The sequence below is a fragment of the Ictalurus furcatus genome, chromosome 10 (assembly GCF_023375685.1).
Source record: "Ictalurus furcatus strain D&B chromosome 10, Billie_1.0, whole genome shotgun sequence".
Classification (NCBI taxonomy): Eukaryota; Metazoa; Chordata; class Actinopteri; order Siluriformes; family Ictaluridae; genus Ictalurus; species Ictalurus furcatus.
The window spans coordinates 11,949,731-11,977,451 of NC_071264.1; the positions used below are offsets into that span (position 1 = coordinate 11,949,731).

General features: G+C 37.5%; 1 protein-coding gene across 1 annotated transcript in view; it reads left to right on the forward strand.

The window, feature by feature from the left end:
- The first annotated feature begins 6,333 nt into the window (after positions 1-6,333).
- LOC128613923 (spermatogenesis-associated protein 16-like) overlaps positions 6,334-27,721 on the forward strand; it is a 48,446-nt gene continuing 27,058 nt past the window's right edge. Inside the window, 6 exon segments of the mRNA XM_053635111.1 lie at positions 6,334-6,779; positions 8,876-8,983; positions 15,610-15,699; positions 25,236-25,261; positions 25,264-25,383; positions 26,302-26,756. Coding sequence (XP_053491086.1) covers positions 6,334-6,779; positions 8,876-8,983; positions 15,610-15,699; positions 25,236-25,261; positions 25,264-25,383; positions 26,302-26,756 — 1,245 coding nt within the window.

Consider the following 27,721-nt stretch of genomic DNA (forward strand, 5'->3'; position numbering starts at 1 on the left):
GTGCACACATCTCTCTTTTTTCTTTCATTCTGTCTTTCTATTTGTCTCTCTTTAGCTTAACATGAAGCCTTAACACCTCTGGAGCTAATGCAAATGCTGGGGGTGTATTTCTTTGTGCAGTAGCTTGTTGCCACTATAATTTTTTTTTTTCTGAGGTGGATTAAGCAAAGCCTATTAATCATAAAATTGCATAAACAAAATGGAACACTTACCTAGAAACTTTGGACGTAAAGTGGGTATGTGTTACTCTTTCAGGGTAAAGGATTCTTCACCCTGTGTTTTAGATAGTTAAGGGTTTTTGACTTCTACTTGGAACCTTTTCTGGTAGTGAAACACTCTGTTGTAGGGTTTTACATAGAACCTTAAAGGGGTGCCTACATGGTGAACCAAAAAACTTCTAAAGATTCTAGATTCCAGATAAACATTATTGTCCAATAACAGCATGTCCTGAGGTGTTTTATTCCTCTTATACCACAGCAATTTGCCACAAAAATGACTTATTAAAGAATTACATAGGGTTTTTTTTTTTTCATTTATAGTTTTGTTTAGATTTGTGGAGCACCCATGAAAATAGTTCATTCCTGTTATCACTTCTGTTATAACAGCTATAAACAGTCAGTTCCTCACCACCCTCTTTTCTTTTTTAAAGAAATCATGAACTCCTCTATCCTGAAGACTATCCCATGTAGAGAAATATATAAGTTACTCCTTTACTTCTGACTGTTACAAAGTGCTGACACTGGAGACTACTTCCAAAAATGTCAAATGCTTATCTCCTCACAGAAAGATGCACTATATAGGGGTATTCAATGTTTAAATTCAATGTCTATAGTGTCTGGACAAAACTAAATGAAATGCTAAAAATAGTAGTTACTATTGGCTGTATATCATTTGAGCCTTAAATTGGAATGGATTAGCGAATTTATGTGAGACATTAAGCTCTATGGAAAATAATAGAGCTTTCTGATAGCAGAGTAGAAAATTGGGACCCATGTGAAAGCAACGTAAATGCCTTAACAAAAGAAAAAAAAACAATAATCGGAGGAGAAGAGGAGAATTCCATCTGTTGGGAACAGTAAAAGCAAAGGCATATAGTCTAAATCCTTTTACTACACTGTTATATATGTAGGTTGTGGTACTTTAAGGGGGAACTATGTGGAACATTCTGTAAGGAAAACTCTGTTGTATTTTTTTGTTGTTGTTCATAGAGCCATAGTGAAGTCTCAAGACCCATATTTAAAGTATAGAGCTTGTTTTATGAACAGACAAGGTGGCAGTAAATATCTATTAATGAAAAGAAGGGGAAAAAACCTCCCACGTCTGATATAGTGTCATGGCTCAGGCAAATCTGTTGCATTAGAAAAATGTTTAGTTTAAACGCCTACAAGCTAGCATCACTAAAGAAAATATACAGTGCATATATGTGCAGATCATTTCCTCAGAGACTCTTTTCTATTAAAATTGAACACGTAGCATAGCATGTAGAATGTTTATTCATATTTTTGCATCAGGTCCATTGCTTATTCTGTTTTCACTTTGAACTGGCCGAGAGTAAACAGACTCTCAAGGTCCTGCTTAACTGGGACGAATATGGATGAGCTGTCTCATTAATAGCAAAAGATAGACGGAGATATTAAAGCAGGCTTATAGAAAAAAAAAGCACAGCCATGCATTTCTCTAAAGTATGATATGTTTTAGTTTGAGAACTTTGTTCCATCAACTTAAGCATGGAGTGCATGGATACAAACAAAGGTTGAGAGAGATTAAGAAGCAGTGAGAGTATTTCATACAAATATATCCGATGGTCGTGATATCGAAAGTGTTTACAGTGAGAGGAGGCTGTAATAGTGGACTTAGGGTCTTGGTCTTTGTAGATTTCACTTTGTCAATAGTTCAGACTGGCAACAGTATCTGGCAGGAAAAGGAGTGATAAGTGAAAGGTGAAATAAACAGCTATTTGTATGCATCAGAAGGAAACAATATGCAACACAGAATAGCTGTGTTTGCTGTTCTGCCGGAATTGTTCGGGTCCACTCACACAGGCGCTGTTCGTCAGCAGCGCAAAAGCAAATCAGGGCCAAGTTGCATGAGTAAACAAAAAATTGAAGGGTACTGCCTGTGTGTGTGTGTATGTGTATGTGTGTATGTGTGTGTGCACACTTTCTCTAAGATGGATAACAATGCATCACAGCTGCACGCAAGCAATCCTGCACTCTCTGCATGTTAAACATTTGTAACACTTTATTGGGCCTTTATAACACATTCATAACCATTACATAAATCTATTATAAAGCAGTGCTAGGAAAAACTCATGGGGTAACTTTAAAAGTTTCATCTGATGCTATCTTTTTACACGAAACGAAAAAAAGTTTTAAAATATAATAATAAATTGTTATACAGTAAATGTTTAGTTTAGACCTCAGGACAAAAACATTTTATTTACAAACATATTACTTTTCCAACAAGAAATGAAAAGTTACAGAAAAAAAAGTAAATGTCAGTAAAGAAAGTAATACACAGTGGTGCTTAAAAGTTTGTGAACCCATACTAATTTTCTATATTTCTGTATAAATATGACCAAAACCATCATCAGATTTTCACACAAGTCCTAAACATAGACAATGAGAACCCGATTAAACAAATGAGACAAAAATATTATACTTGGTCATTTATTTATTGAGGAAAATGATCCACTATTACATATCTGTGAGTGGCAAAAGTATGTGAATCTCTAGGATTAGCGGTTAATTTGAAGGTGATATTAGAGTCAGGTGATTTCAATCAATGGGTTGACAATCATGTGAGAGAGAGCACCCTGTTTTATTTAAAGATCAGGGATGTATCAAAATCTCCACAACACATGTTTGTAGAAGTGTATCATGTCACGAACAAAGGAGATTTTTAAAGAAAGCAGAAAAAGAGTTTTTGACGTTCATCAGGCTGGAAAATGTTACAAAACCATCTTTAAAGTGTTTAGACTCCACCAATCCACAGTCAGACAGATTGTGTACACATGGAGGAAATTCAAGACCATTGTTACCCTCCCCAGGAGCGGTCGACCAACAAGGATCACGTCAAGAGCAAGACGTGTAATAATCTGCGAGGTCACAATGGAACTCAGAGTAACTCCTTATCAACTAAAGGCCTCTCTCACATTGGTTATTGTTAATGTTCATGAGTCCACCATCAGGAGAACACTGAACAACAATGATGTACATGGCAAGGTTGCAAGGAGAAAGTGTTCCAAGAAAGAAGTTTAGAAGTCCAAGAAGAAAGAAGTTCCAAGAGTGTTTATATTTTCTATAACTGCACTGGAATGTTTCACTGTGTGTATTACTCCGCTCGTCTGTGTTCACTACTTCCACTTCTTAGTGCAAAGCGGTTACTACAGCAGTGTTAGCGACATAATCAGAGAACATGGTAACTGATACTTTACAGGAATATACCTTTTGACATAAAAACATCAATAAATGCTTGTCAGATGATGATGGAAAGGAATAAGGGACACCAATTTTACCTGAAGCACCTTAACGGGAATGTACAAATTAATGTGAGCGAGTTAGCCTACGTGCTATAAAGTGAGTGTAGCTTCTTTAGCATCCATTTCCAGCAGAGGAGCAAAAATAAACAAAACATTTACTTGATATCAATATCTTGTTTATAGAACTGGTGTATAAAAGCAATATTGCACTTGCAATCATGCAGCTATACTGAATATTGGCACAGCTGTGCTTACCTACAGCACTCTGGCTGCAGACTCGTACCTACAGCCGATTTACAGCTGTACTGATATTCCTTATTACCGCACAGTTGCATATATTTTCAAGGTATTACTTTATTTTTATCCACAGCACATGCACTACACTTTGAGTATGTTGTAGACGATACAGTATAATGGTGCTGAATAACAGTGTGATCAATCCAAATTTGATTACCACTTCAGTTTGAGGAGATGAAATTCAAAATGAATTTGTCTTGCACATGGGCTTCATAGTTAACTGATGTTGTATTAGGATGATGCTTTGAATGTTAATGGACTACCAGTACTTAAGTTGAACAGTGTTTTATTATATTATGTACAATAAATACACTTCCCAAAAGGTAAAATGACAGGTGGATACCTCACAAAAATTTCTCACGCTTTATGTATGTACTGTTATTAAAGAAAATATATAAAATAAATGCAATAAAATACATATACAACAGTCTCAAATGATTGGCTGCCACAAGGGCTAGGAATCTTTGGCATTGGGTCAAAAATATTTGTCAACTTCCAAAGTCTGAAGTGTATGCGTAGTGCTCTGTGATTCATTGGCATTTCATCTTGGGTGTATTCCCTCCTTGTATCCAGTGATTTTAGGATAGGTTCTGGATTCACCATGATCCTGACCTGGATGAAGCAGTTACAGAAGATGGATGATTGAATTCTTCAGAGAATGTATTTCACTTTCATGTGCTGTCATTAATAAATATATGGATCGTGTACTAATACGTTCACTTTCAACTGTATGTATCAGTGTACTGTTGTGAACAAGCAGTCCAACACAACAAACTGCCAAAGACAGCTAATCATGTTGTATTTCATAAAATTCAATAGTGCTGTATTTCACTTAGTGTATTTAAGTTCAATTAGTGTATTTAATTTAATTTATGTTCTTAACAAACAGGAAGGAACAGTCTCCTGTTAATGTGTTCTGTCGGCAATGGTAAAAAAAAAAAAAAAAAAAGCAATCAGTTCATTAAGGAGATGCACGCTTGAGGTTTCAAAAGTTTCCAAGGTGAATTTCATGAGCGAAAGGAGTATTATGAAACTAAATATAACCAGTATTTATTTTCATACTGCCTTACCTACTTGTTGTGCATTTTGCTTTTCCCACAGGCAGAAACCCGATACAGTGAATGTGTGCTTAAGTGCTTGTGAAAATAAATAAATTACACATCTGTGTGCACATGTGGTGCAGTTTTGGTTTCTATTTTTCAAGTCTGCAATAAAGAGAGATAGAGAGATAGAGAAAGAGAGAGAGAGCGCTTAAAGCACTTCAGGCAATCCTAAGACATTGACACGTTTTCATAATTTAACTGGGTCTGAGGGATTTTAGTGTCACACAGATGCAGCAGCAGCCTAAAAATAGTTACAATGCCATCAATAGCTATAATTCAGCCAGTGCTTGTTCATTTTGCTTCCATTACGGTTTGGATGCGGATCTCTACAAATCATGACCAGAATAGCTTGCAAAAGCCAAGTGTGTGTGTGAGGCAAAGAGAAAGAAGCAGGCAAGAATGAAATGGATTGGAGAGAATATTTGAACTAATTAAAACTCATTTGAAAGCACAGACCATATAAAATATTAATATTATTATAATATAATTTGCAAATGAAAATATCTTGAATATGCATAGGCGATATTTATCAGTATTTGATCATTATAAAACAGCTATAAGATTATATTCTGCTTAATTTTATCTTTCTTTTTTTTTAAACTCATTTCAGTCATAAATTGTCTTAGTGTATTGGGTCTCATTGTCTTATTCAGATATTTTTTTCTACAATATTTTTTCTAATGCTTGAAATAAGCAACAATCAGCCAATTTATATTACTGAGAAATAGACTGAATAGTCTTATATTTCATTTGTCCCAGTTGTCTCATATGCATATTTGCTAATTGTAAAAACGTTTCTGTGGCATTAAATTTGCTGATTATTGTTCGATAAGAGCACACCCTGTTATGTTTTAGTCATTAAATAAAACAGATTCTTGGTCACTTTTTTTTACTTACCAGCTTATTGGTTTGCCTAGTTTTGTAGACTCTTTTGATAGTTTTAAAATCTACTACTTTTACGATCAACATATAGACAGGGTATATTTCACACTGACCTTTCTGCAAACCATCTTCAATGCTGTTATGAGACTGCACCCTCGTGTCCCTCTGCATTATTTAACACTTCTCAGGAAACATTTCCCTTCTGGCAAATCTCAGTGGTGACCACAATTTCAATATGGAGTTCAAAGTGTTTAAAAAAAAAAAAAGATATTATGAAAATTCAAAGCATAACTTTGCTGAGATGTATGCGCAGTTTTAACCATTTATTGTAAACATGTATTTATACCTGTATTAATTAATTACTAATGTTGTTATATAACTCTAATATCTACACAGGGTTAAATCCATTAACAACAACAACAACAAACAGGCCAAAGTTGTTTGTGTTTTTGTGTATCTATATCTATGCGACTTGTTCTGAATCATGAAGGGCTCCTGCACTACCTTTAAAGGCCATTTTGCAAAAAGCACAGCATCCACTTCAAATCTGAAATCTCTTTCAGGTTCACTATGGCAAGTTCTAATGGAAACCCAGAGCTCTTGGGAAGCACACACACAGCTCAGCTCAACCTAAGCACAAAGCACACCGAGGATCTAACATCAGCCACCTCCCAGACATCAACTCTGAGAGAAAAGAGACACAGTGACAGGCCAAAGGGGAGAAAGACACCAGCTGCTGGAAGCCGAGACGGATGGGTACAGGAGGTTGTCGGTTTGCATAATGAACAGCGTCCCCAGTTACCACTGTCGGTCATCTGTTTAAAATGGCTGGTGGATGTTGAGATGGAGTTAGTGCACGGTGACGAACAGGACATTACCCACAAGTCCCCAGCCTCCACCTACTCCCAATTAATGTGTCACAGCAGTGAAACTACAGGCTCTCCAAGCGGACCTAATCTAGCATCTCTGCCTCCAATTGACAAACGGCTCGATACTGCTTTACAGGATGCCGACAGGTACTACAGACTAAAGAAATACACCGCTGCAGCTAGATGCTTCACCATTGCCCTACAGGTACTTACTTCACCCGATATTTACATCTCAATGAACCCTGGCCCTTATAAACTGCAGCATTATTTATTGATTTTAATCACACCACCCCAGGGTAAAACAATATGAATACAGGTCATAGTTAAATGCTGAAAACAAAGGGAAAGGGAAAGAGACTCTTTCTCAAACAACATGGCTTCCAGGCTGACTGCTTGCAGCCACAAATTTTAATTTCACATTAGGCCTTGTAGCATTTTGTGATGGTGTGAATGTAACAGGGTGTTTTTGTCCTGCAAATAGCTCTAAGCCACAGGAACCTGTATGCTACATAATCTAAGTCTAATAATTTTTTTAAAAATGTGTTGTAATTTAACAAAGGTAAATGTAAAATCATTTTTTTGATGCTGTTTTTTATTAGGACACATTTATTGAACATTTTCGAAAGGATTCTCCAGTGCCAGGGGTGGGGGGGTTGTGTTTGCCTCACACCTCCAGGGTTGGGGGTTCAAGTCTCGCTTCCACCCTGTGTGTGCAGAGTTTGCATGTTCTCCCCATGCTTTGGTGGTTTCTTCCCAGAGTACTCTGGTTTCCTCCCCCAGTCCAAAGGCATGCATTGTCAGTAATTGCAATTGTGTGTACCCTGTGATGGGTTGGCACCCTGTCCAGGGTGTCCCCTGCCTTGTGTCCCCCGAGTCCCCTGGGATAGGCTTCAGGCTCCCTGTGACCCTGTGTAAGATAAGCGGTACAGAAAATGGATGGATCGACTGCAGTGCCAGTGCTTTGTCATGATCAGATGTAAAACTGTTCCTTTAAGTGTTCCACTATGGGAAAGTCATTGAACAGATGACATTGTGTTGCTTTCCTTCTATTTTTTTTTTTTTTTTGGGGGGGGGGGGGGGTTCTGTTTAACATTGGGCCAATATCAACCTGTACTTCCTCTTATACCGCAGCAATTTGCCAATGATTGCAATTTTGCTTTATTAGAGAATGACTAGTCATTCTTCTTATCCATTTATTGTTATATTGTATCCATTATACTTACATACAATAATACTTACATACCACTAATATTGGCACCCTTGGTAAATATGAGCAAAGAAGGCTGTGAAAATTTGTCTTTATTGTTTAACCTTTTGATCTTTTGTTAGAAAAAATCATAAAAATACTCTGCTCTCATGGATATTTACCAAGAGTGCCAATATTAGTGGAGGGCACTGTAGTTGTTATGTAAGGACTGTGAAATAAGTTCATTCATGATATCACTTACGTTAAAGCAACTATAAAGACTCTCTCACTCAGCTTGTTTACAAGAAACCACAAAGCACAACTTCCTGAAGTCCTGAAGATTTTCACATACTGCCAAATGGAATGGAACAGATTTACATTTGACTGTTACAAACTGCTGATGCTAGCGACTCTTCCCAGAATGTGAAATAAAAGTTTTCTTACAGAAAATGTCAGCAAATGATTATACATTTTTCTTGGTTTAATAAAAAGATATATTTAAATAAATTGTTCATTAGGTCCCTGTAGACTAGCTCTCACTATAGAAACGATAACTTTAACAAACGCATTAATATAATCCTGTGATTTGAATTATAGGCAGTTCTACTTTTAAAGGCATGCTGTTATAAAAAGTTCAACAACACCTTTTGGCCAATCAGATTCAATAATTCAATAATAATTCATATTAATTCATCATGACAACTGACATAATTACTTTAATAAATAATAATGTCAGTTGTCATGGAAAGCTAATGTATGTAGGTGATATATAAGGCTTAGGAAAAACCACCAGGAATAATGTGTGATGCATATACAGTATTTATGTCAATCAACTACACATTATCATAAATAACAAAATACACTGGTGTATTTCAATGCAGTGGTGAATATAAATGTGCAGATCCTAGCTATCAAATCTGTTCGCTATTGCAAGCGCCTACATCAACCTACACTGGACCTAGTCTCTCGTCCAATTCTCTCTCTCTCTCTCTCTCTCTCTCTCTCTCTCTCTCTCTCAGGATTGCCCCAAAGGTGCTGTGCTTGGGAAACCTTTTAGTGCTGATTGTGAAGACATTTCCAAGGTTGTTGGCTTCATTGAGTCCAGGCTCGTTGCCTGCTACCTGAGACTGCAGAAGCCTGACTTGGCACCGCCACATTCCCACAGGTAAGCATGAGATTAGAGCAAATACACAGAGATCCAACTCCAGATCTAACACATCCAGAAGACAAAGTACCAGGTGCCAAGTATAATTTGGGACTTCTACTGAATAAACTATATCCAGAAAAAAAGAACAGCTTAGGTCAATAATAGACGATTTAGTTTGATCAAACAAAATAGCCTATGCACTGAATATAATTCTATAGGCTTGTGATGTTAAATAATACTTTATGTTATCAACTATGCAATCATGTGCTATATTATTAAGGGCTGCATTACAGTTAAGGATTCATAAAGAGGCCATGCTTGAAGTGAAACAAAGTAATTTGTGGCCACTGATATCCACCGCCTGACCTCACTTATCTGCACCTGCTCTGTCTGTTAGTCATGGCCCTGAACCCATCTCCCCTGCACCTCCATTACAGAGAAAGTGAGCTAGAGAGTTCACCTTCCCCTTGCACTATAACTCATCCTGACTGTGTCCTACCTTGAAAAGTTCCCTCTACTGTAGAAGTAAAAATCAAACCTCTCTGTGGTTCTCTGTGGTTCCACTACTATGATGGATAGAGAGGCAAACGTATGGTCAAGTGCTGAGTTATCATATTGATATATTGACGCATATCCTGTCATCTAGTGACCTGTTTAATTTGAAGAATAACACGTATTAGGCTGCTTTCACACTAAGCATTTTTTCTACACAAAAGAATTTCCAAAACTGTGATAAGGAGAAGGCAGCTTTGCATGAGCTTCAACTTTAAGAAAAGAAAATTAAAAGAAGAGGAATGTTTGTGTGACTAGGCAGCATTTAGACCAGTTAATGAGACTGGACTTTATGTTGCTTCTAAATAATTAGCAAACATTTATATGCAAATGTTTTTTTTTTTTTTTTGTTTTGTTTTTTTTGGTGATGCAGTGCAAAGAAACAAAACAAAATAAAATTACATCACAGAATTGATGGATTTTCAATTCTGATTGGAAGCTGTTGATTAATTTACTACATTTTTGGCAGATGCTCTTATCCAGAGTGACTTACATATATCTCATTTTATACAACTGAGCAGTTGAGGGTTAAGGGCCTTGCTCAAGGGCCCAGCAGTGGCAGATTGGTGGGGCTGGGGTTTGAACTCATGACCTTCTGACCAGTAGCCCAACAGCTTAACTTCTAAAGCAGCAGGCCTGATAGTAGTTCCAGCTGAAATTCAAATGATTTATATTAATGTGCCTGTTTTGATTTGTTATTATTTCTATAACAGTTCAACTGCAAAAAACAACGATATCTTAGGAAATGAAAATATCTTGAATATGGGCAAATTTAGCTCAATTTAATTAAAAATTATGAGATATTTATCAATGAAACATAAGATGACTCAGACAGTTTTTGGATGCTTTTGCACATTTCAAGCATTAAGTCATCTTATTCTATTGGCAGGAATTTTTTCTTCTTTCTAGAAATACATGCTTATGATCTGCCAATAGAAAAGACTATTAATTATTTGCCAAAGACGATTACAGGCCTCAGGTGTCAGCACTTTGAAGGGATCAGTAAGTTCTGCGCTTTCTGGTTTCTTTCAGAAAGAGATAAGAGATCGCTGTTATCATAAGTGATACCTGGAACTAACTAACTTGTTTAATGAACACTGCACAACATTATATTGCGTAACTATAAACAGTTAGAACAGATGACGTTGTGAAAAAAAGAAAAATGAGGTATAAGAGGTATAAAACATTAAGGCCTTGATGTTATAGAAAAAAAAAAAATCTACTTCAATAATCTACAGGGTGGTAGCATAATATCCTATAACATAACCCGTTGTTCTATTCCTGACTTTGTGCATTTTATAGTTAATTAACTGATTACATTGTAATTTTGATTACTTTACACCTCATTGCTCAGTTTCAATAGACACTATGAGATTTTACAATGGAGTGTTGTTCAGAACCTGTGAACCTATATACGTCAGATTGTATTCAGTAACTGAGGATGCCACAGCTACATCTCCATCTGTCACTGTGCCTTACTGTCATTGAAACAAAATATCGATCATAATATATGCCATGTTCATACCTGTTCTTGGAGAGCTAAGCATGGTTTGAGCAATAAAAGTGACACCTAAAACAGCCTCAGAATGGAATCATAAAAAAGAAAAAGTAAATGATATAAAATTTTGCAAACAGCATCTAGCTTGTATAGTAATTTTTCTCCTTTGTAAGCAGAGGAAATGCTGTAATTATCAGACTGTGTTTAAATGAAGCAGATGGGATCCAAGGAAAATATTGTTTGTTATGTACAACTCAATGGGCCGAGCTCAAATGGGTGTTCTCAAAGTTAATTCAGTTTTATTGAGAATTTTACACTTAGGAACAAGCTGAAAGCCAGTCAAGGAGAGTGTGATGATACAAAAGGACTGACCCTTAATTTCATCACTGTCACACTGTTGCCATTGTTGCTGACCCTGAATATGGCTCCATGTTTTCATAGCATAAAGTCCATTGTAATAGTATGCACAAAGGCTTAATCCACACCAACATGGGTAAATTTGAAAAACATGGCAGTGTTGTTTTTTTCTACCAAAAAAATGCACCTTTTTTCAATCCCGATCTCCAAAGATAAATGTGAAAACGATGTTTTAAAGGAAAACGCAGCCTTTTGAACATGCTACGTCATGCTTGTCATGTGATCGCCACTATTTCTAGAGGGCTGAAGCCTTTAATTGCTTTGTTTAACTGCTTTGCTTTGACACCGTGGCCTTCAAGAAACTTGTTTTATGTTCATGGCAGTGTCAAAACAAAAGAAAAAGGCATCCATTCAGTCATGGCTGAATCACCAGTACCAATACCCAGCATGCGATTTCCTATAATTTTTCTTTCTTTCTTTCTTTCTTTCATTCTTTCATTGCGGGTGGAAAACAGGAAACTTTTGCGAAATGGACATTTCAGTGGCCAAAATGTAAAAATAGACAAATCAGAATCAAGCATTCAACAGCACTGTGGTATAAATCCACACATATCTGAAAATATTAACTGCGCATATATGTACAGTATGTACATAAATATAGTGTATATCTAGCTCTGCTATTGCCACAGCAGGGAATTACTTTTTCTGTTCATTAGTACTTCTTGCTTGATTCTCTTCTCAGCCACATGTGATGTGCTGTAGAGTTTTCACTCTTGACATGTCTAGCACTACCACTTATTCATAGTTTCACTGGTTGTCACCATCTCAGATGACTCATGCTTTGCTGGAAAGAATAGTGTGGAGCTGTATGTTTTCTCAGGTGTCTCAACTGAAAAAGCGCATGCTCACAGACTCCTAAGCTCCCTCATGGCTGCTTTCCTCAGCCTGTCCATTTCCCTGGCTGTCAGTTGGTGCCCAGCATAGAATAAGTTGCTTGTTGAGCTTGCGTGTGTTCCTCCTCTTTGGCCTTCTCACAGGGAACGTGCTTTGAGCGGGATGGCATCTCATCAAAGGCAGCTTTGTCGATTCCTGTCGAACGGATTTTGTATATATTAGCTGCATACACAGCGGCCCTGAGCAAAACAATTTGGATAAAAATGCCACAGTGGCAGGGGATTTTTGAGGTTCTTTGAGATGACACATTGTTTTTGAATTGCAGGGCTGCGCTCATCTCTGTTTTGTTTTGGGGTGTTTTTTTACATCTCGCTTTCTCTCTCGTTCTGTTTCTCTGTCATGTCTTTAGGTTGCTGTTTTCTAACAAGGCTGTTTTATAGTCTGCCAAAATAGGAGTTTGTCAAACTGCAAACATTTATTTATTTATTTATTTGTGCTGAAGCAAATGATTAGGGGAAGGTAGTATGGAGAAATATTACGTCGAGATTCATTTTGCTTGCAGCTATAATTTTAAATAGTGCAAAAGTGTAGAGAAATGCCCACGCTAAAATTTGCACTACATGGTCTTGGTCTTGTTAGAACCCTAACTTATGTGGTTTATTTATTAGTCAATAATCCTGATTAATGAATTCAATTATCAACTTAAATAATCAGCGCCCTCAAGGATAATTGTTGCTATTTAAATTAAAATTAGAGTCCACAATTAATTACAGTGCCATCATACGGTGGAGTGAGTAGCATATTGGTTTCAGAGCTGCTGCAGTGAGGTGTGTGTGTGTGTGTGTGTGTGGAGGTGTGTGTGCGTACGTGCATGCCTGAGCGAGTCAGGAGCGTATTCCTCTGTCAGCTATAGCAATATATGCAGGCCTGTCAGTCATGATCAGGCACATCAAAGATGCAATTAAGTTAGAGGTTCAAGACAGTAGAGCTCCGGCTAATACACTATCATGACTCAGGCTCTTTGATTGTCCAGCTCGAGAGTGAGTTATTGCTTCATCTATTATTCTCTGCAGGTTAAATTCAGTTGTTCAGGTGCCCAGTTGTAAATTAATGGCATGTCTTTTTTTTTTCCTTGTTGAGGTCTAAGAAGAATAAAGAGGCTTTTAGGCTGAGATATGGATCAGCATATAAATAATATAGCCAGGAAGTCTTGGCAACCAATCTGTGCCACTGGAGACCTTTGCTGTTGTTTAAGATGTATTTTATGTTGTTTCCCTCAAGGGCACAAGGTCACTAAATAAAAAATAAGGATTTTCCACCCTATGCTCTAAAGTTCATGTAGCCTTTAACTCACATGGTTAAGCATAAGATTAGAGTGAGTTTAACCTGCAGGCTTTTCAGGGCTTGCCATTGACACACAGAGTATCATATAGAAAAGCATCCTGCTTTTTTGAATGCTCGTACTCACACTGGAACATGCCACAAACACAGTAAATGAATGTTCTAAGAGGATAACGTTGCTCTGCTTTAATATGTCTAATGCTTCATAGCTGTGAATAATTCAGGCAAAGCAATAAGGAGGAAGAAGGATTGTAAGGTGGTAAGAGAGAAACCTACTGATTTTTCACACACTGTCTGAAACACCTGGAAGGACCTTGGTGATTCATCCAGCTCGTCAAAAGCGAGGTGTCAGCCATTCAATTATGCTCGGCCGAGCTGCAACTAGCATATGTAAAGCGCTGGAAACACACCGTTAATTTAGCCAGGCGTTAAGAAGTTGTGTGTGTGCATGAGGCTGCTTTTGCTAGAGTGGCCCATGTGTTCAAACACAAGACAGCAGTTCACGAGGAACAGCTAGTAATGAAGCTTCCGAGTCGACTATGATAGCTGGCAAGCTGTTGGAGAGTGTTGATTGAGGGAGGAAAAAGTATTGCACGGTGCTAACGCAGGAGACCTGCCTGTCTCACTGTTTGTTTAACTTGCAAGTCTCACTCTCCCTGTCATTGCTCATCTTGCCATCCTGTCTCACTGCTTGTTTCATGATCTGTCTCATGGTCTGTTACTTTGGCAGTCCCAGCAGCTCCTGTCAGTGGCAAATCTCAGTAATGAGTGAAAAAAAGAGAAATCTTGTTTTTTCTTTCATACTCCTGATCAAGGCGAAATCTGTTTTTCTTCGGTTTCATCATATTGCTGATCAGACAGATAAATTCAGTCAAATTTAAAACCAATCTGGTCAGTAGCACAGGAGATGAATCATTGCACATCATAGCATATTTCTTTGTCATCACCCGCTTTCATGTCGCAAATGTCTCATAACTTTTAATTGACTAAAAGAAATAACTTCTTTGTGTTCAGGATTTGTTGTGCTTTATATTACAGTGCTGCTGAATTCTCAGGTCTTGGGGTGTTGATTAATTTTCTATAAGAGCAGGTTTATATTAATATGCTTGTTCTAATATGTATTTGTTTCTATAGTAACTCATTCAGATGGACTTGGTGGGCGCTCCACACAATCTAAGGCTAATAACAAATGAATTAGTTTAGTTTCACATTTAAAACACCAATTGTTGAAACCAAAGTGCTGTACAGGAAATATAAAACAAAAATTCAAACAAAATAAAAGAGTAAACAAAAACCAAAGATAAGACCAATGAAAAATTTACACCCTCAAATAAAACATAAAGAATACAAATAAGTCTTCAAAGAAGATTTAAACAGAAACGGAAGGAGAAAGCCTGGTCACCTTTAGCCTTAAAAAATGAATGAATTAAGAAAATGTTTTGTTATTTAAGAAAGAAAAATCATCAATGATATGCTGAAAGGAGTTTTTATTGGATATATAAAAGGATTTTTTTTCTTTACTGTTTTTATTTACTTATTTTTATATTAACAGTAAGTAAGATTTTTTTTACAACAATAAAGTTTACACTTTCCAGTTTGTCTGTAACATGACAAGCTTTGGGCCTTATTTCCTTCAAAAGAGAGAAAAAAGAGATGGTAGCGTGGGAAAAGCTGTTTACAACTGTTATAAAGTAGTTAATAACAGGAAGTAACTTTCTGCATTCCACAACATTATATGTAATGATAAACAAACAAACAAAAAACTAAATGTGTTGTTTATTAATAATAAAAAAAGAGGAATAAAACACTTCACATTGTGGTGTTATACTGTAGGAAAATAATCCACGTTGTGGTGGTACAGTAAACCCTGGGTTTTTTCCCTTACTTTCTAATCCTATTTGATCTATAATTGATACAATGCAATAATACAGCAGCTCAATTTTAGCTTTGATTAAAGCCAATTCCAGAAAACATGTTTATAAATATCCTTCTTAATTCACAGGAGCAGCCACCTAAATCCCATCCATTTCCGGAGCCATCTCCAACAGGCAATGGTGTATCGATTGCTGGGCAAGCCCTGCAGGGCAGCGAGGTAAGAATTAGTATTAATGGGAGGCTGGAGGGGAACAGGGGGTGGGGAACTTCTCTCTCCCCCAATGAAGATGAAGATAGATTCACTGCGGAGAAAAGCTTCCAGTCGTTTACCAACAGAACACGTGCCTGCTTGGTGGGTTGTCCGACCTGCATGTATTCTGTCAGGCTGTTCTGGGGAAATAGGTTCGTGGAAATACATAAATACTAACAGCTCAGTGAAGTATAAATGGGGTGGAAGAGCTATTAGAATAGAATTGCATTCATCTCTACTGCTGCCATAACCAAGTGGGCTCTTGCTGCATTTTCAGTATTGTTAAGTTGCCAGTTACATTCTAACGATGTGATTATCGTCTGTCTGCGTGCACACCTCCATTGCGTTATGCATGACAGTTGTCATTAATTATTGAATGCTGAAGCAAATGAGTGCATGGGGTTCCACTTATTTTAAGGATGTCATTGTTTTTCATCATTGCTGAGTCAGGTTAACCCTGCTGAAATAGATTAGGATAGGTATTAGCTGAATATAAACCTCTCAGTCTCTGATTTTCTCTCAGCATCAGTTTGTATTTATCTCATACCCACGTCCCTGTTTCCTGTTTGAACTTCTGCAGGCAGAAATAGATTGTCTCTGCCTCCCTGCCTACAAATTTAGCATTACTATCCCAGGGGAAAGAGCTGATTTGCCGGAACATTGCAGAAGTGCATTTGGAAGATGTACGTGGTATATCACACCAGCCAACTGTGATTCCCTTAATTTCACTGCCCTACAGTAGCTGTGCAGATGTGGCCTGTCTTTTCCTCCTAGCTATATACAGTATAATGATACAGTATATAACTCCATTTCCTCATGACCATTCCAAAATGACCAATCAGCATGTTCATCTCCAGTGGAATTGTTCCAATTTGGAAAACTGAACAATTTTTGCTGACTAAAAAAAAAGGCATGATAATGCAATCTCTTCCGTCAAAGCCTAGCACCATGCTGTCCTCCTAATCATATACTTCCCCTTCTTTTTCAGGCATAAAGTAAACTTGTATGTATGTATGATAAAGTTATATAAAAAAAATTCCTGTCACTTATTTTTATTTATTTAATTTTTTTTGCAAAGTAAATTAAAATATAAAACAAGGAAAACCTGAAAAAATAAATATTTATGTTTATTTTTTTAATTTATGTTTTAAATATGATTTTAATACTGACAGTTACCTGAACTCAAAAATTGTAATGGAAATAATGATGCAAATTAAAAATAAAATTGAAATAAATGTCCAGATTAGATTCTGATTTGTCAGAAATAGCAATGGTTGATTTTCTTAATAGTGACAGCTTTAATTCATATCACAGCTGTATATTAATGCATTCGTTCTAATACGTTATCGCTTCTATAGTAACAATGAATCCAGGGATGTGTATAGAGCTCACAGAAGCTGGTGTTGGTATTTAACAAACAATAATATGATTAAACCTTCTCTTATTAGACTCTTGTTTTTTTTGAAGGAGTCACCAGTATCAGTGCTTTGTAACATTCAGTGGTTTTCCAGCATGGGCAAAGTCCTCAGGACAAAGCTCTTTCCCATGTCTCAGTACATTCAGTTTTATTACAGTTGAGAAAGAGATCAAAAAGAGGCTTGCATGGGAGTGACTGTTTATAGTTGATTAAACATAAGTGATAACAGGAAATAGCTTGTTTCACAGATGTTCCATAGCCTTAAATGTACCTACTAATGGATTTTTTTAAAAAAAATGAGGCATTGCTCATAAATTAGTTAAAAATAATAGCTGAAAAAGACCAGAATAAAACACTTTGGGATGTAATAGGAAAATAATTAACTCTGGAGTGATAACCACATCACACTACCCTGAAGTTTATTGATTTCCTATAGCAACATGTTTGGAAAGGTTTTATTCCTTATATATTAAACAAAAACCAATCAGAATAGGTGGCTGGTTCTAACAGTAATGCTACAATAATAATAATAATAATAATAATAATAATAATAATAATTATTATTATTATTATTATTATTATTATTGAAATATAATTGTGACACTAGGACAGGTTTCTCTCTGTGTATAACATCTTTACCCAAAGTGCAGGAAACGGATGCAGGAGTCTAAATTCTTACTGTCATTAATTCTCCAATAATGATCCAGTAAATGCTTAATTTGGAAGTGACTGTATTTGCCAAGTACACTGCAAATGAGTCCTCTAGTGGAAATGCAATTGTTCTGAACCAGTCGCTTTCACTTCACTTCAGTGACGTGCACGTACAGTAATAACTGTGTGTAGTGTAGACTGACTCACCTACTCATATCATCCGAGTGAGTGACACATCAAATATTGAGCTCAAAAATGGGAATTATTCAGGAAAGCAATATCACTTGATTTGTGCTGACAGAGACTGACCCCAGACTATAAGCACTATAGTGAACACTGTGTTACCTTACATGGCTGTCACCAGATATGTAGATATAAGCATTACAGGACAAAGACATGGCCCTTACACTGTGGTACTGTTTTCTGTACAGTAAAAATGTTTTCCAGTGTTAGCACCAAGTATGTTGATTTACATACTAATCTGATAAATCAACCTTCATTAATCAACACAACTAAATATAACATTACAGCTATGTCAGGAACAGATAGAAATGGAAATAAGAGTAGTAAAAATTTAAACAACTTTCGTTTCAAAAGAGTTCTTTACTTCCAATCACTGGAGTTCAAAACTGGACTCCAAACTTTCAGAAAAAGTCATGGCTCATTTACAATTGAGTTGATTCTTTGTGATATGTATGTTGGGCCAACATACATTTTGGTGATTGAACAAGTTAGTACTAGTGGTGGAAAGTCACTGAAATTCATTCATTCATCTTCAGTAACCACTTTATCATGGTCAGGGTGATGGTGGATCCAGAGCCTATCCTGGGAACACTGGGTGCGAGGCAGGAATACAACATGGATGGGAAGCCAGTAAGGCACCATGCACACACATTCACACCTAAACACCACATATCTTAGCCAAGCCACCTACTGGCATGTTTTTGGGAGGTGGAAGGAAACCAGAGAACCCAGAGAAAAGCCATGCAGACACAGGGTGAACATGCACAGAAACTCTGATTAGCGCCATGGTCCTGTTAGACAATATTCTTCTAGGTCACCTCAGAAGAAACATAATAGGGAGGTATTGTTTGTTTTGTTTGTATGTATGTATGTATGTATGTATGTATGTATGCTCATTCCAAATATATACTTGTAAGAGATTTGTTCTGGATAGTGAGCATGGAAACCCCATTCAACACATTTTGGAGGAATCCATTCAGATGATGAACTGAGAGTTTGGATCGTCTGATGGATCCGTTGTCTTGTTAAATGATCAGATGTCACACAAACTACAGTTACTCTTCTTCTGCCACTCATACAGTTAAGACAAAGCATTTGTCAACTTACACAGGGATAGATTGACTTTAAATGTCTAGCTACTTGCTTAGCCAAACAAAGAGAGACTGGTAAGAACCAGTGAATGTTTCTAACCACTTGATTTCCAGTTGAACTTACATCATGACATGGTTAGCTGCAGCAGCGGCTCCTGACTATAGGTTTTGGTGGGGAAGGACAATATTAATAATATAGCCTAGATATAGCCTCAAACAAAATTGAGTGGCTATCACACTCGACTTGCTATCAGTTACTATCTAGTGAATTTATAATGAGGCTTGGCCTTTATCGAGCCTTGTGCTGTGTTTTAACATCAAGTGCATTTCCTGCCAAAGGACAGATCCAGCAAGACATGCAGGTTGCTACCTTAAAAGTCTTAATAAGAACATCCATCAGCCATGACAGCTGTTTTGTTTGCCATGTTGTATTCATTTGTTACCTACTCAGAAAATAGCTTTAGTGCATCTTGGCTATTAAGGCTTTAAGGTGCTTTCCACAGGCGACTGACGTACAGAATATAATGTCAGAACCATCTTTATTAATGAATGCAGTTGATTGGATGGAGAACTGAGATGATGAATCAGACAGAATGAGCATACAGTCATGCTTAATGCAATAAAAACCCCATGCTTATTGATCTCTAATAAGTAAATGCCAGTGGTATTTTATTTCCACACCTTTGTTGAGGTTATTCCAAAGGGTTCTTCTACTTTCTCACATATCTGTACTTTTAGTTCAAAGATTTGAATGTCTGTTGTAGTGAACAGGCCAGAGAGTCCTAAAACCCACTGGGCCAGCGGCATGTACATGAAGAGGTGCAATACACTCGCAGTACACAATGAATTGATACTTTGGATGGCTATTAAATGTGTCATGTGCTCTCTTGAAGTTAATAAGACAAAAAAAATGCAGGTTGTCATTTTACAGAGAAACACAAACACAAAAGTGGTCCTGAAGACTCTGCCATGGTGGAAAACTTTCATACTGTTACAAAGCGCTGACAGTGGAGACTCCTTCCATAAATGTTCTAGAAACATCTCCTTACAGGAAACTTCACCCCCTCAGTGATTTTCATTGTTGAACAATGACACATTTTCTTAAAACTGTTTATTATTAGCTTTAGAGTATGTACTGTATATGGTCCATCATGCAAGTCCCTGTGAATGAGTTATTAGTGTAGAAACGATCTTTTTTATTGCAAGTGCATTCAAACATGTTCTAGAAAATGAATCCCGGTATTAACCTTTTGACTAATCGAGATTTCAGCTGCACTGTGGTATTAAATAAAAAATACAAATGTTCTTAAAAATATACTAAATTGATTAATACAATAAATAAATGATAATAAATCAATTTATTGTTTTGTTCAAATTATACAATAATATAAATGTGTGCATTTTAATCATTTACTCTGTAGTACAGACATCTGATTTGCAAAGCTTGAACCTATGCTGATGTTTTTTTTCTTTATAAAAAGGTAGAAGAAATGTGCCAGAGTCTGTGGAGCCAAGAATGTAAAAAAAATGCTGATGCCAGAGGAAACAATGCAAAGCAGCAGATGCCAATCTCACTCTTTTCACCACGCTGAATTAGGGAGATGCTGTGTTATTCATAGGCATTGTTCTTCTGCATAAGTTAGCACCTTATTCCAGCTGAAATGTGGCCTTTCACAAGCTCTGAGTGCCTGCGAGGAAGTTTTTAAATGATACAAGACCACAGGTTTGGGGCAGCAGCATGGACTAGCTGTCACACAGGCCAAGAATTTTTCTGTTGCCTTCCTCTCTCTTCCTCTCTCTCTCTCTCTCTCTCTCTCTCTCTCTCTCTCTCTCTCTCACACACACACACACACACACACACACACACAAACACACACACACACACATAGTGCAAACACCTCTTGTTTTCTGGGGGCATAATAGTCTCTCACACTCACTGGTCTCCACATGCCATCCCTAATGGCACAATTTTTGCTGCAGTGCCCACAAAAGGCCTGCACTGTCAGATTCATTATTATCTTGGTCTGATATTCCCTATTCTGATATCTTTCACCAGCTCGCAGTCCTGCTCAATTATGTTTCACTCCTGTACTGCTGCTTTTGCATTCCTCTGAGATGCATTTTATTGTAGGTGTGCTCCATGTAGCCAGTGCGAGTGAAAGAACAAGAACTTTGAAATGAAGTCAATTCCCAGCTTGTGCGCAGGACTGAACTGACCTCAAGAGTGAATGGACATGAGAGTGGTTTATGCCAAGCAGGTGCTGGATTATTTTTTGATTCCTCTTTACCATGTTTAAGACATCTAGCACACATGTACCGAGGCTCATCGCTCATTAGAGAAGAGACTGTGCCAAAACAGAATTATTGACTGTTATCACCCATGTTACCTTGGGCATGGTGCAAAGGGGATTAAGTGCTTAATTTACATTATTGGCAAGCTCCTTTTATAGTTCAGCTCTAGTACAGTGCACAGGTGGTGTGACTAGATTTTTAAATTGTATTAAAAGGGGTTTTTAGACCTATTCTGTGCATGAGGAAGATAAGTGGTGTATTTACTCTGCAACATGCACATTTGTCTTACTATCTTTGTGAGGACCTTCATTTAAAATACATTATAGGGCCAAAATTATGTGTACACACACCCATTTCCATTGACTGTCTCTCTGTTTCAAATGCAATTCGCATGTAATTTGAGGGTTGGGTGAGAAACAAGATAAAGGAGATATGAGTTTTGGCACTCATCAGACAACCTGACTATAGTATAAGCATAAGGCCATGAAGAGACTGATGACTGTTAACCAGTGATAGAAAGAGCCCAAGCACCTTCACCGCAATGGAAAAGCACAGACAGATATGAACCTAAATCAGCCCTTGTAGGCACTTAACCAGGTGATCCACCTCCCTCTGGGTAAATGTCATGTTTACTGACAACATTTCAATCCCTGACAGGAAAAGTAGGTAGCGTGCTTAATTATTTGTAAACATTTAATTGGCATTTACACCCGCGAGGATTGCACAGTTAACCTCAGCAGGACATTTGCGCATTCTCATCAAGGATTAATCAGGCGAGCCGTCAAACGAGGCCTCCTGACGTTGAAGCTGAGCAGAGCACTCGAACTGATCGCGATGGCATTGTTTTTCTTCAGAGCTCGATGAGACCTAAGCTGTCCCTTTTGCTCAATGATGAACACAAAACTGCTTCTGCTGAAGAGATTTGACATTAAGTGACTGTGGGACACACCCCCTGAGACGCGCCCACAAGGTCATTAGACAGTCCCCATTGCACAAACAAAGGCTGCACTCATGGGGCCAGTTTGTTCATAATGATGGCCATTGATCTAAAGGTGACAACTTGGCTAAGTTACCCAGCAATCAGCACCTATTGAGTGATTGGCTGTCTCAATCAGCCATCATTACCGAGTCTGAGAACAAAACCTGGACTTATTATGGAGATTATCTTCAAGTGGTCTCTACACAGCATGCAGCTGGTGCTACACATTGCTAGCCACAGACTGAGATGATGGAGTTGGGAGAGCTAAAGCCATGCTAAGCTTTACGCTATTCTGCAATAAAAGCAGACAAAAAGGAGGTGAATATCACCCAGAGCACAGGCTCAAAAATGGTTATTATTGAAGGGGAGTCATAAGTCATTTTTATATTTCTGTATTTTTTATCTAAAAAAAATGTTGTAACTTCTGTAACTTGTCAACAGGGGAGGATAGTTACGAGGGGACCCCAGATATTTAATCCTTTAGCCTGTTATGTAAGAAATAAAACACTATGTGGTGTTTTGTTATTGCAAAAATAATCAACATACTGGTGTGTTAGAGTTGATTATTTTCCTAGAACTCACATGTCTCAAAGTGTTTTATTCCTCTTATACCACATTGTACTGCTGTATTTATTTTTTAGTATTTACAAAGCACTCTAACATTGCACTATTTAGATTTCATTTTGTGGAACATCCACAAAACAATTTCCTGTAATCTTTTACATTATAACAGCTATAAATAGGCATTCCTTCACCATCTTTTCCTCTCATAAAGTTAATAAGACAAAAAAAAGCTTGTCATGCGGCAGAGAAACCACAAAACACAAAGTCTTGAAGAGTTTTCCGTGTTGGAAAACTTGAAGGAACAGTTTTATCTCTGACTGTTACAAAGCGCTGACATCTTTTTTAATCTGTTTATGTTTGTGTTTCTGCCATACAAGTCCCTGTGAATGAGCTGTTACTATAGAAACAATAATCCATTAGAAAGAGTGCATTAATAAAAACCCTGTGATTTGCAGCCAGAGCTATTGTCAGCTGTTGCTATTGAAGATGAGTCAATGCTTTCTGACCAATCAGAATTGAGAATTTAACAGTGCTGTTGTATACATTTCATTAATGTATTAATGAGTGGGTTCTTCAGGATGAAAGTAAATATAACATAAAACAACGGCAACAAGAATAAACACAATATTTAAAAAAAAAAAAATTATTGAAGCAAAAAAAAAGTGATTCAACACCTATGATGCATGTGAAAAACTAATTGCCCCTTTAAAATTTGGTTGTGTCACCTTGTGCAGCAATAACTGCAACCAAATGCTTCTGATAACTGGAGATCAGTCTTTCACTTACTTCTGGGACTAGGATTTACTCCTACGCTTTGGATCGTTGTCTTGTTGCATAATCGAGTTGCGTTTGAATTTACGGACTGAAGACTGGATATTCTCCTTTAGGATTTTCTGGTAGAGAGCAGAATTCATGTTTCCCTCAATTATTACAAGCTGCTCAGGCCCTGAAGCAGCAAAGCATCCCCACACCATCACACCTCCACCACCATGCTTGACCGTAGGTATGATGTTCTTTTTGTGGAATCCTGTGTTTGGTTTGCGGCAGATGTAACAGGATCCCTGTCTTCCAAACAGTTCCACTTTAGACTCATCAATCCACAGAACATTTTCCCAAAAGGTTTGAGGATCATCATGGTGTGTTTTGGCAAAATTCATATGCGCCTTAATGTTCTTCTGAGTTCACAGTGGTTTTCACCTCATCACTCTTCCATGGATGCCATTTTTTCCCAGTGTCTTTCTGATAATGGAGTCATGAACAGTGACCTTTATTGATGCAAAAGAGGCCTGTAGTTCCTTTGATGTCCTTGGCTCTTTTGTGACTTCCTGTTTGAGTCGTTGCTGTGCTATTGGAGGAATTTTGGAAGTTTGGCCACTTCTGGGAAGGTTCACTACAGTGCCAAGTTTTTCCATTTGGAGATAAAAACTCTGACTATGGTCCTTTGGAATCCCAGAGCCTTTGAAATAGTTTTGCAACCCTGATGTATTTCAATCACTTTCTTCCTCATTGTTTCTGGAATTTCTTTAACTTTTGGCACAGTGTGTTACTGGTCAAGACCTTTTATCCAACCTCATGATGTTGAAAATGTTCTATTTATTTTCATAGATTTGGAGAATTAGTAACTACCCAGCCCCAGTTGGTATTGGATAACTTTTTTTGCTTCAATAAATAACATTATCATTTAAAAACTGTATTTTGTGTTTACTCAGGTTGCTTTTGTTTTATCTTAGATTTTGTTTTAATATCTGAAACAATTTAGAATGAGATATACTCAAAAACAGAAGAAATTAGCATAGTGTTGTAAAATACATTTTCACAGCACTGTATGCCATTTTTTTTAAAGCAGCTTTTTAATTTGCAGTATTTTTTTAATGCTGCAGTATGTCTATGTCTATTACTTTATTGATCAGTTGTTGAATTGCACAATACTATATAATACTGCATGTACACACAATCCAAACTAGGAATATTACATTAGGAAAACAACATCAAATGAACAACCTTTGATATTGATTCAGAGCAGAGTACTGCAGACCAGAAAGATTAAATGTATTCCCATTCTAGCATAATCACTTAAATGTTATTGAGATTGAGGGTGCACAAGTATAACATCCTTGGACGTTGCATGCGTATATATGCCTCTTTTCTCCGCTCCACCACCTATTGAATATGTGCCCGCTCTCTTGTTCCTCTTCCTTCACTGAAGTGTAACATCTTGATTGAAAGTTGTCTGATACTGTTTGCGTGTCTTTGTCCTTGTCATTAGGAGTGCCATGATTGCTGACTATGTGTACGGCTATCTGGAGATGGTGAGCCGACTATAAGCAAGCTCATCAAACTGTATTGGCAGGTGAGGACAGATAGGCCTCCAGACACATGCACAGCCTCTGCACCCAATCACAAGTCCAATGAATGATTATTGCTTAAAAGACTGGCCACTGACATTGCTCTGTGCATATCAATCAGTCAGAAAGCCTGCATAGCAGTAAAGACTTTATAGTGTCTAACAACGAGGTAGAGCGGTCGCCTGTTTTTTTAATTCTACACCTGGGTATGTAATGTCCTTATTAATGCAACACTATATTAATGCAACACTATATTAATGCTATAGAGATGCTATAAAGAAATGTTATCTATGATGTATAATACACCTGACAGTAATCGGAGTGCTGAGGAATATTTAATTTTATGAGTGCAGTTTTATTTTTTGGAAAGGGACAGAATCAAGATGCTAAAAGGGTGATGCCACAATTGAGGTGCCATTTACAACGATCATCCTTAACATTAAAACCACCTGCATAATCTTGTGTAGGTTCCCCTTGTGCCACCAAAACAGCTCTGACCCATTGAGGCATGGACTCCACAAGACATCTGTGTGCTGTTGTATCTGGCACCAAGACATTAGCAGCAGATCCTTTACGTCCTGTAATTTGCCGTAGTGTAGTGTAATTTGTGAGGTGTGGCATCCATGGATTGTACTTGTTTGTCCAGCACATCCCACAGATGCTCAATCGGACAGAGATCTGGAAAATTTGGAGGCCAATTCAATACTTTGAAGGCCTTTTTCATGTTCCTCAAACCATTCCTGAACAATTTTTGCAGTGTAGCAGGGAGCATTATTCTGCTGAAAGAGGACACTGCCGTTAGGGAATACCATTTCTATGAAGGGGTGTAGTTGGTCTGCAACAGTGTTTAGGTGGTACATGTCAAAGTAACATCCACATAAATGCCAGGACCCAAGGTTTCCCAGCAGAACATTGCCCAGAGCATCACACTGCCTCCGCCTGCTTGCCTTCTTTCCATAGTGCATCCTGGTGTCATCTCTTCCCCAGGTGAGACGCACATGCATCCACATGCATGCCGCTTGGGCTGCCGCTTTCCCAATGCGACACTTGACATCCACTTCTGCATCCCCATTCTGGACGATGATACTGCCCAGCTAGGTGAACTTCTCCACCCTTTCCAATACCTGTTGACTGACTTCTATCTCTCCTGCATGGCCGCCGTGTTTATATACATGATCTTCGACTTTTCTGCGCTTATCCTGAGGTTTGCTCAGGTTTGCTTCTTCATCAAGGTCGGTCATTGCAGTCTGCCATTTTGTCCTATTCTCCTCGAGCAGCGCGATGTCATCGGCGAAGTCCAGGTTGCCCAGGCGGTCTTCATCAGATCAGTGAATGCCCTCTCCAATGTGCGCTCCTGCACGCTGCCTGACATAGTCAAGGGCGACAAGGAAGAGGAGCGGGGACAGGATGCAGCCCTGTCTGACACCAATGATCTCGAAGAAGTCTGTGTGGCCACTTGCGTTATTAATGCAGCAACTTGACCGGAGGTATAGGTCCCTGAAAATGTTAATGAACACAGACGGCATGCCGTAGAGCCGCAACATCCGCCACAGGGACTCTCAATGGATGCTGTCGCTGTATACTACTGTAATTAAATATATTTAGTGTTTTTGTTAATTCTATGATAGAAAGCTCAACCCTGTTACTTGTTGCCTGAGATAGTTTAACACATTTTCTGAATGTTTGAATGATGGTTTTCTTAAATACAATGTTTAAAAAATATATTTAACAGTAATGTTACATAGTAACATTTTTAAGAGCTACAGTACGAGGGCTAAATTGCAAAACAATCATGGAATCACCTAAAAAGTGTAAAGGTAGCAAAATAATATGCTAATATTGTTGTCACAGACACACAGACACATGAGCATATTACAATCTTGGAAAAAGAAGTTCAATCTAGAATTATTTGTCTATAAAAGAACCCATAAAGTCTCTGTGAAGAACACTACAACAAAGCATTTCCTTAAAAGAGAGTGTTCCAAATACAACCCCATTAAGAAGCTAAGAACATTTAACAATCATTGATTTTTTATTTATTTATTTATTTATTTATTTATTTTACAAAATTCAGTAAAATTTAAATGCCAGTCAATGCAGAAAGAACATTGCCTTACTTACAACATGCAGTTACCACTCTAAAGTCTCAAAGTGTTTTATTCCTCTTATTCCACAAATCCTCTTATTATTTTTATTATTAACATAGTAGTACTCTAACATTCATATATAGTTAGAGTTCAGGCTTTTATGGAACAAACATGAAACAAGTTCCTGTTATTTTTGACATTATATAAGGTTCCGTTATTAGTTTTCAGGTTCTCCTTTACTACCATTATGTGTTACGTCTCCGTTTTTATTTTCACCTACTTTCCTTAAGTACATGACTAATTATTTATGCAAACATTTA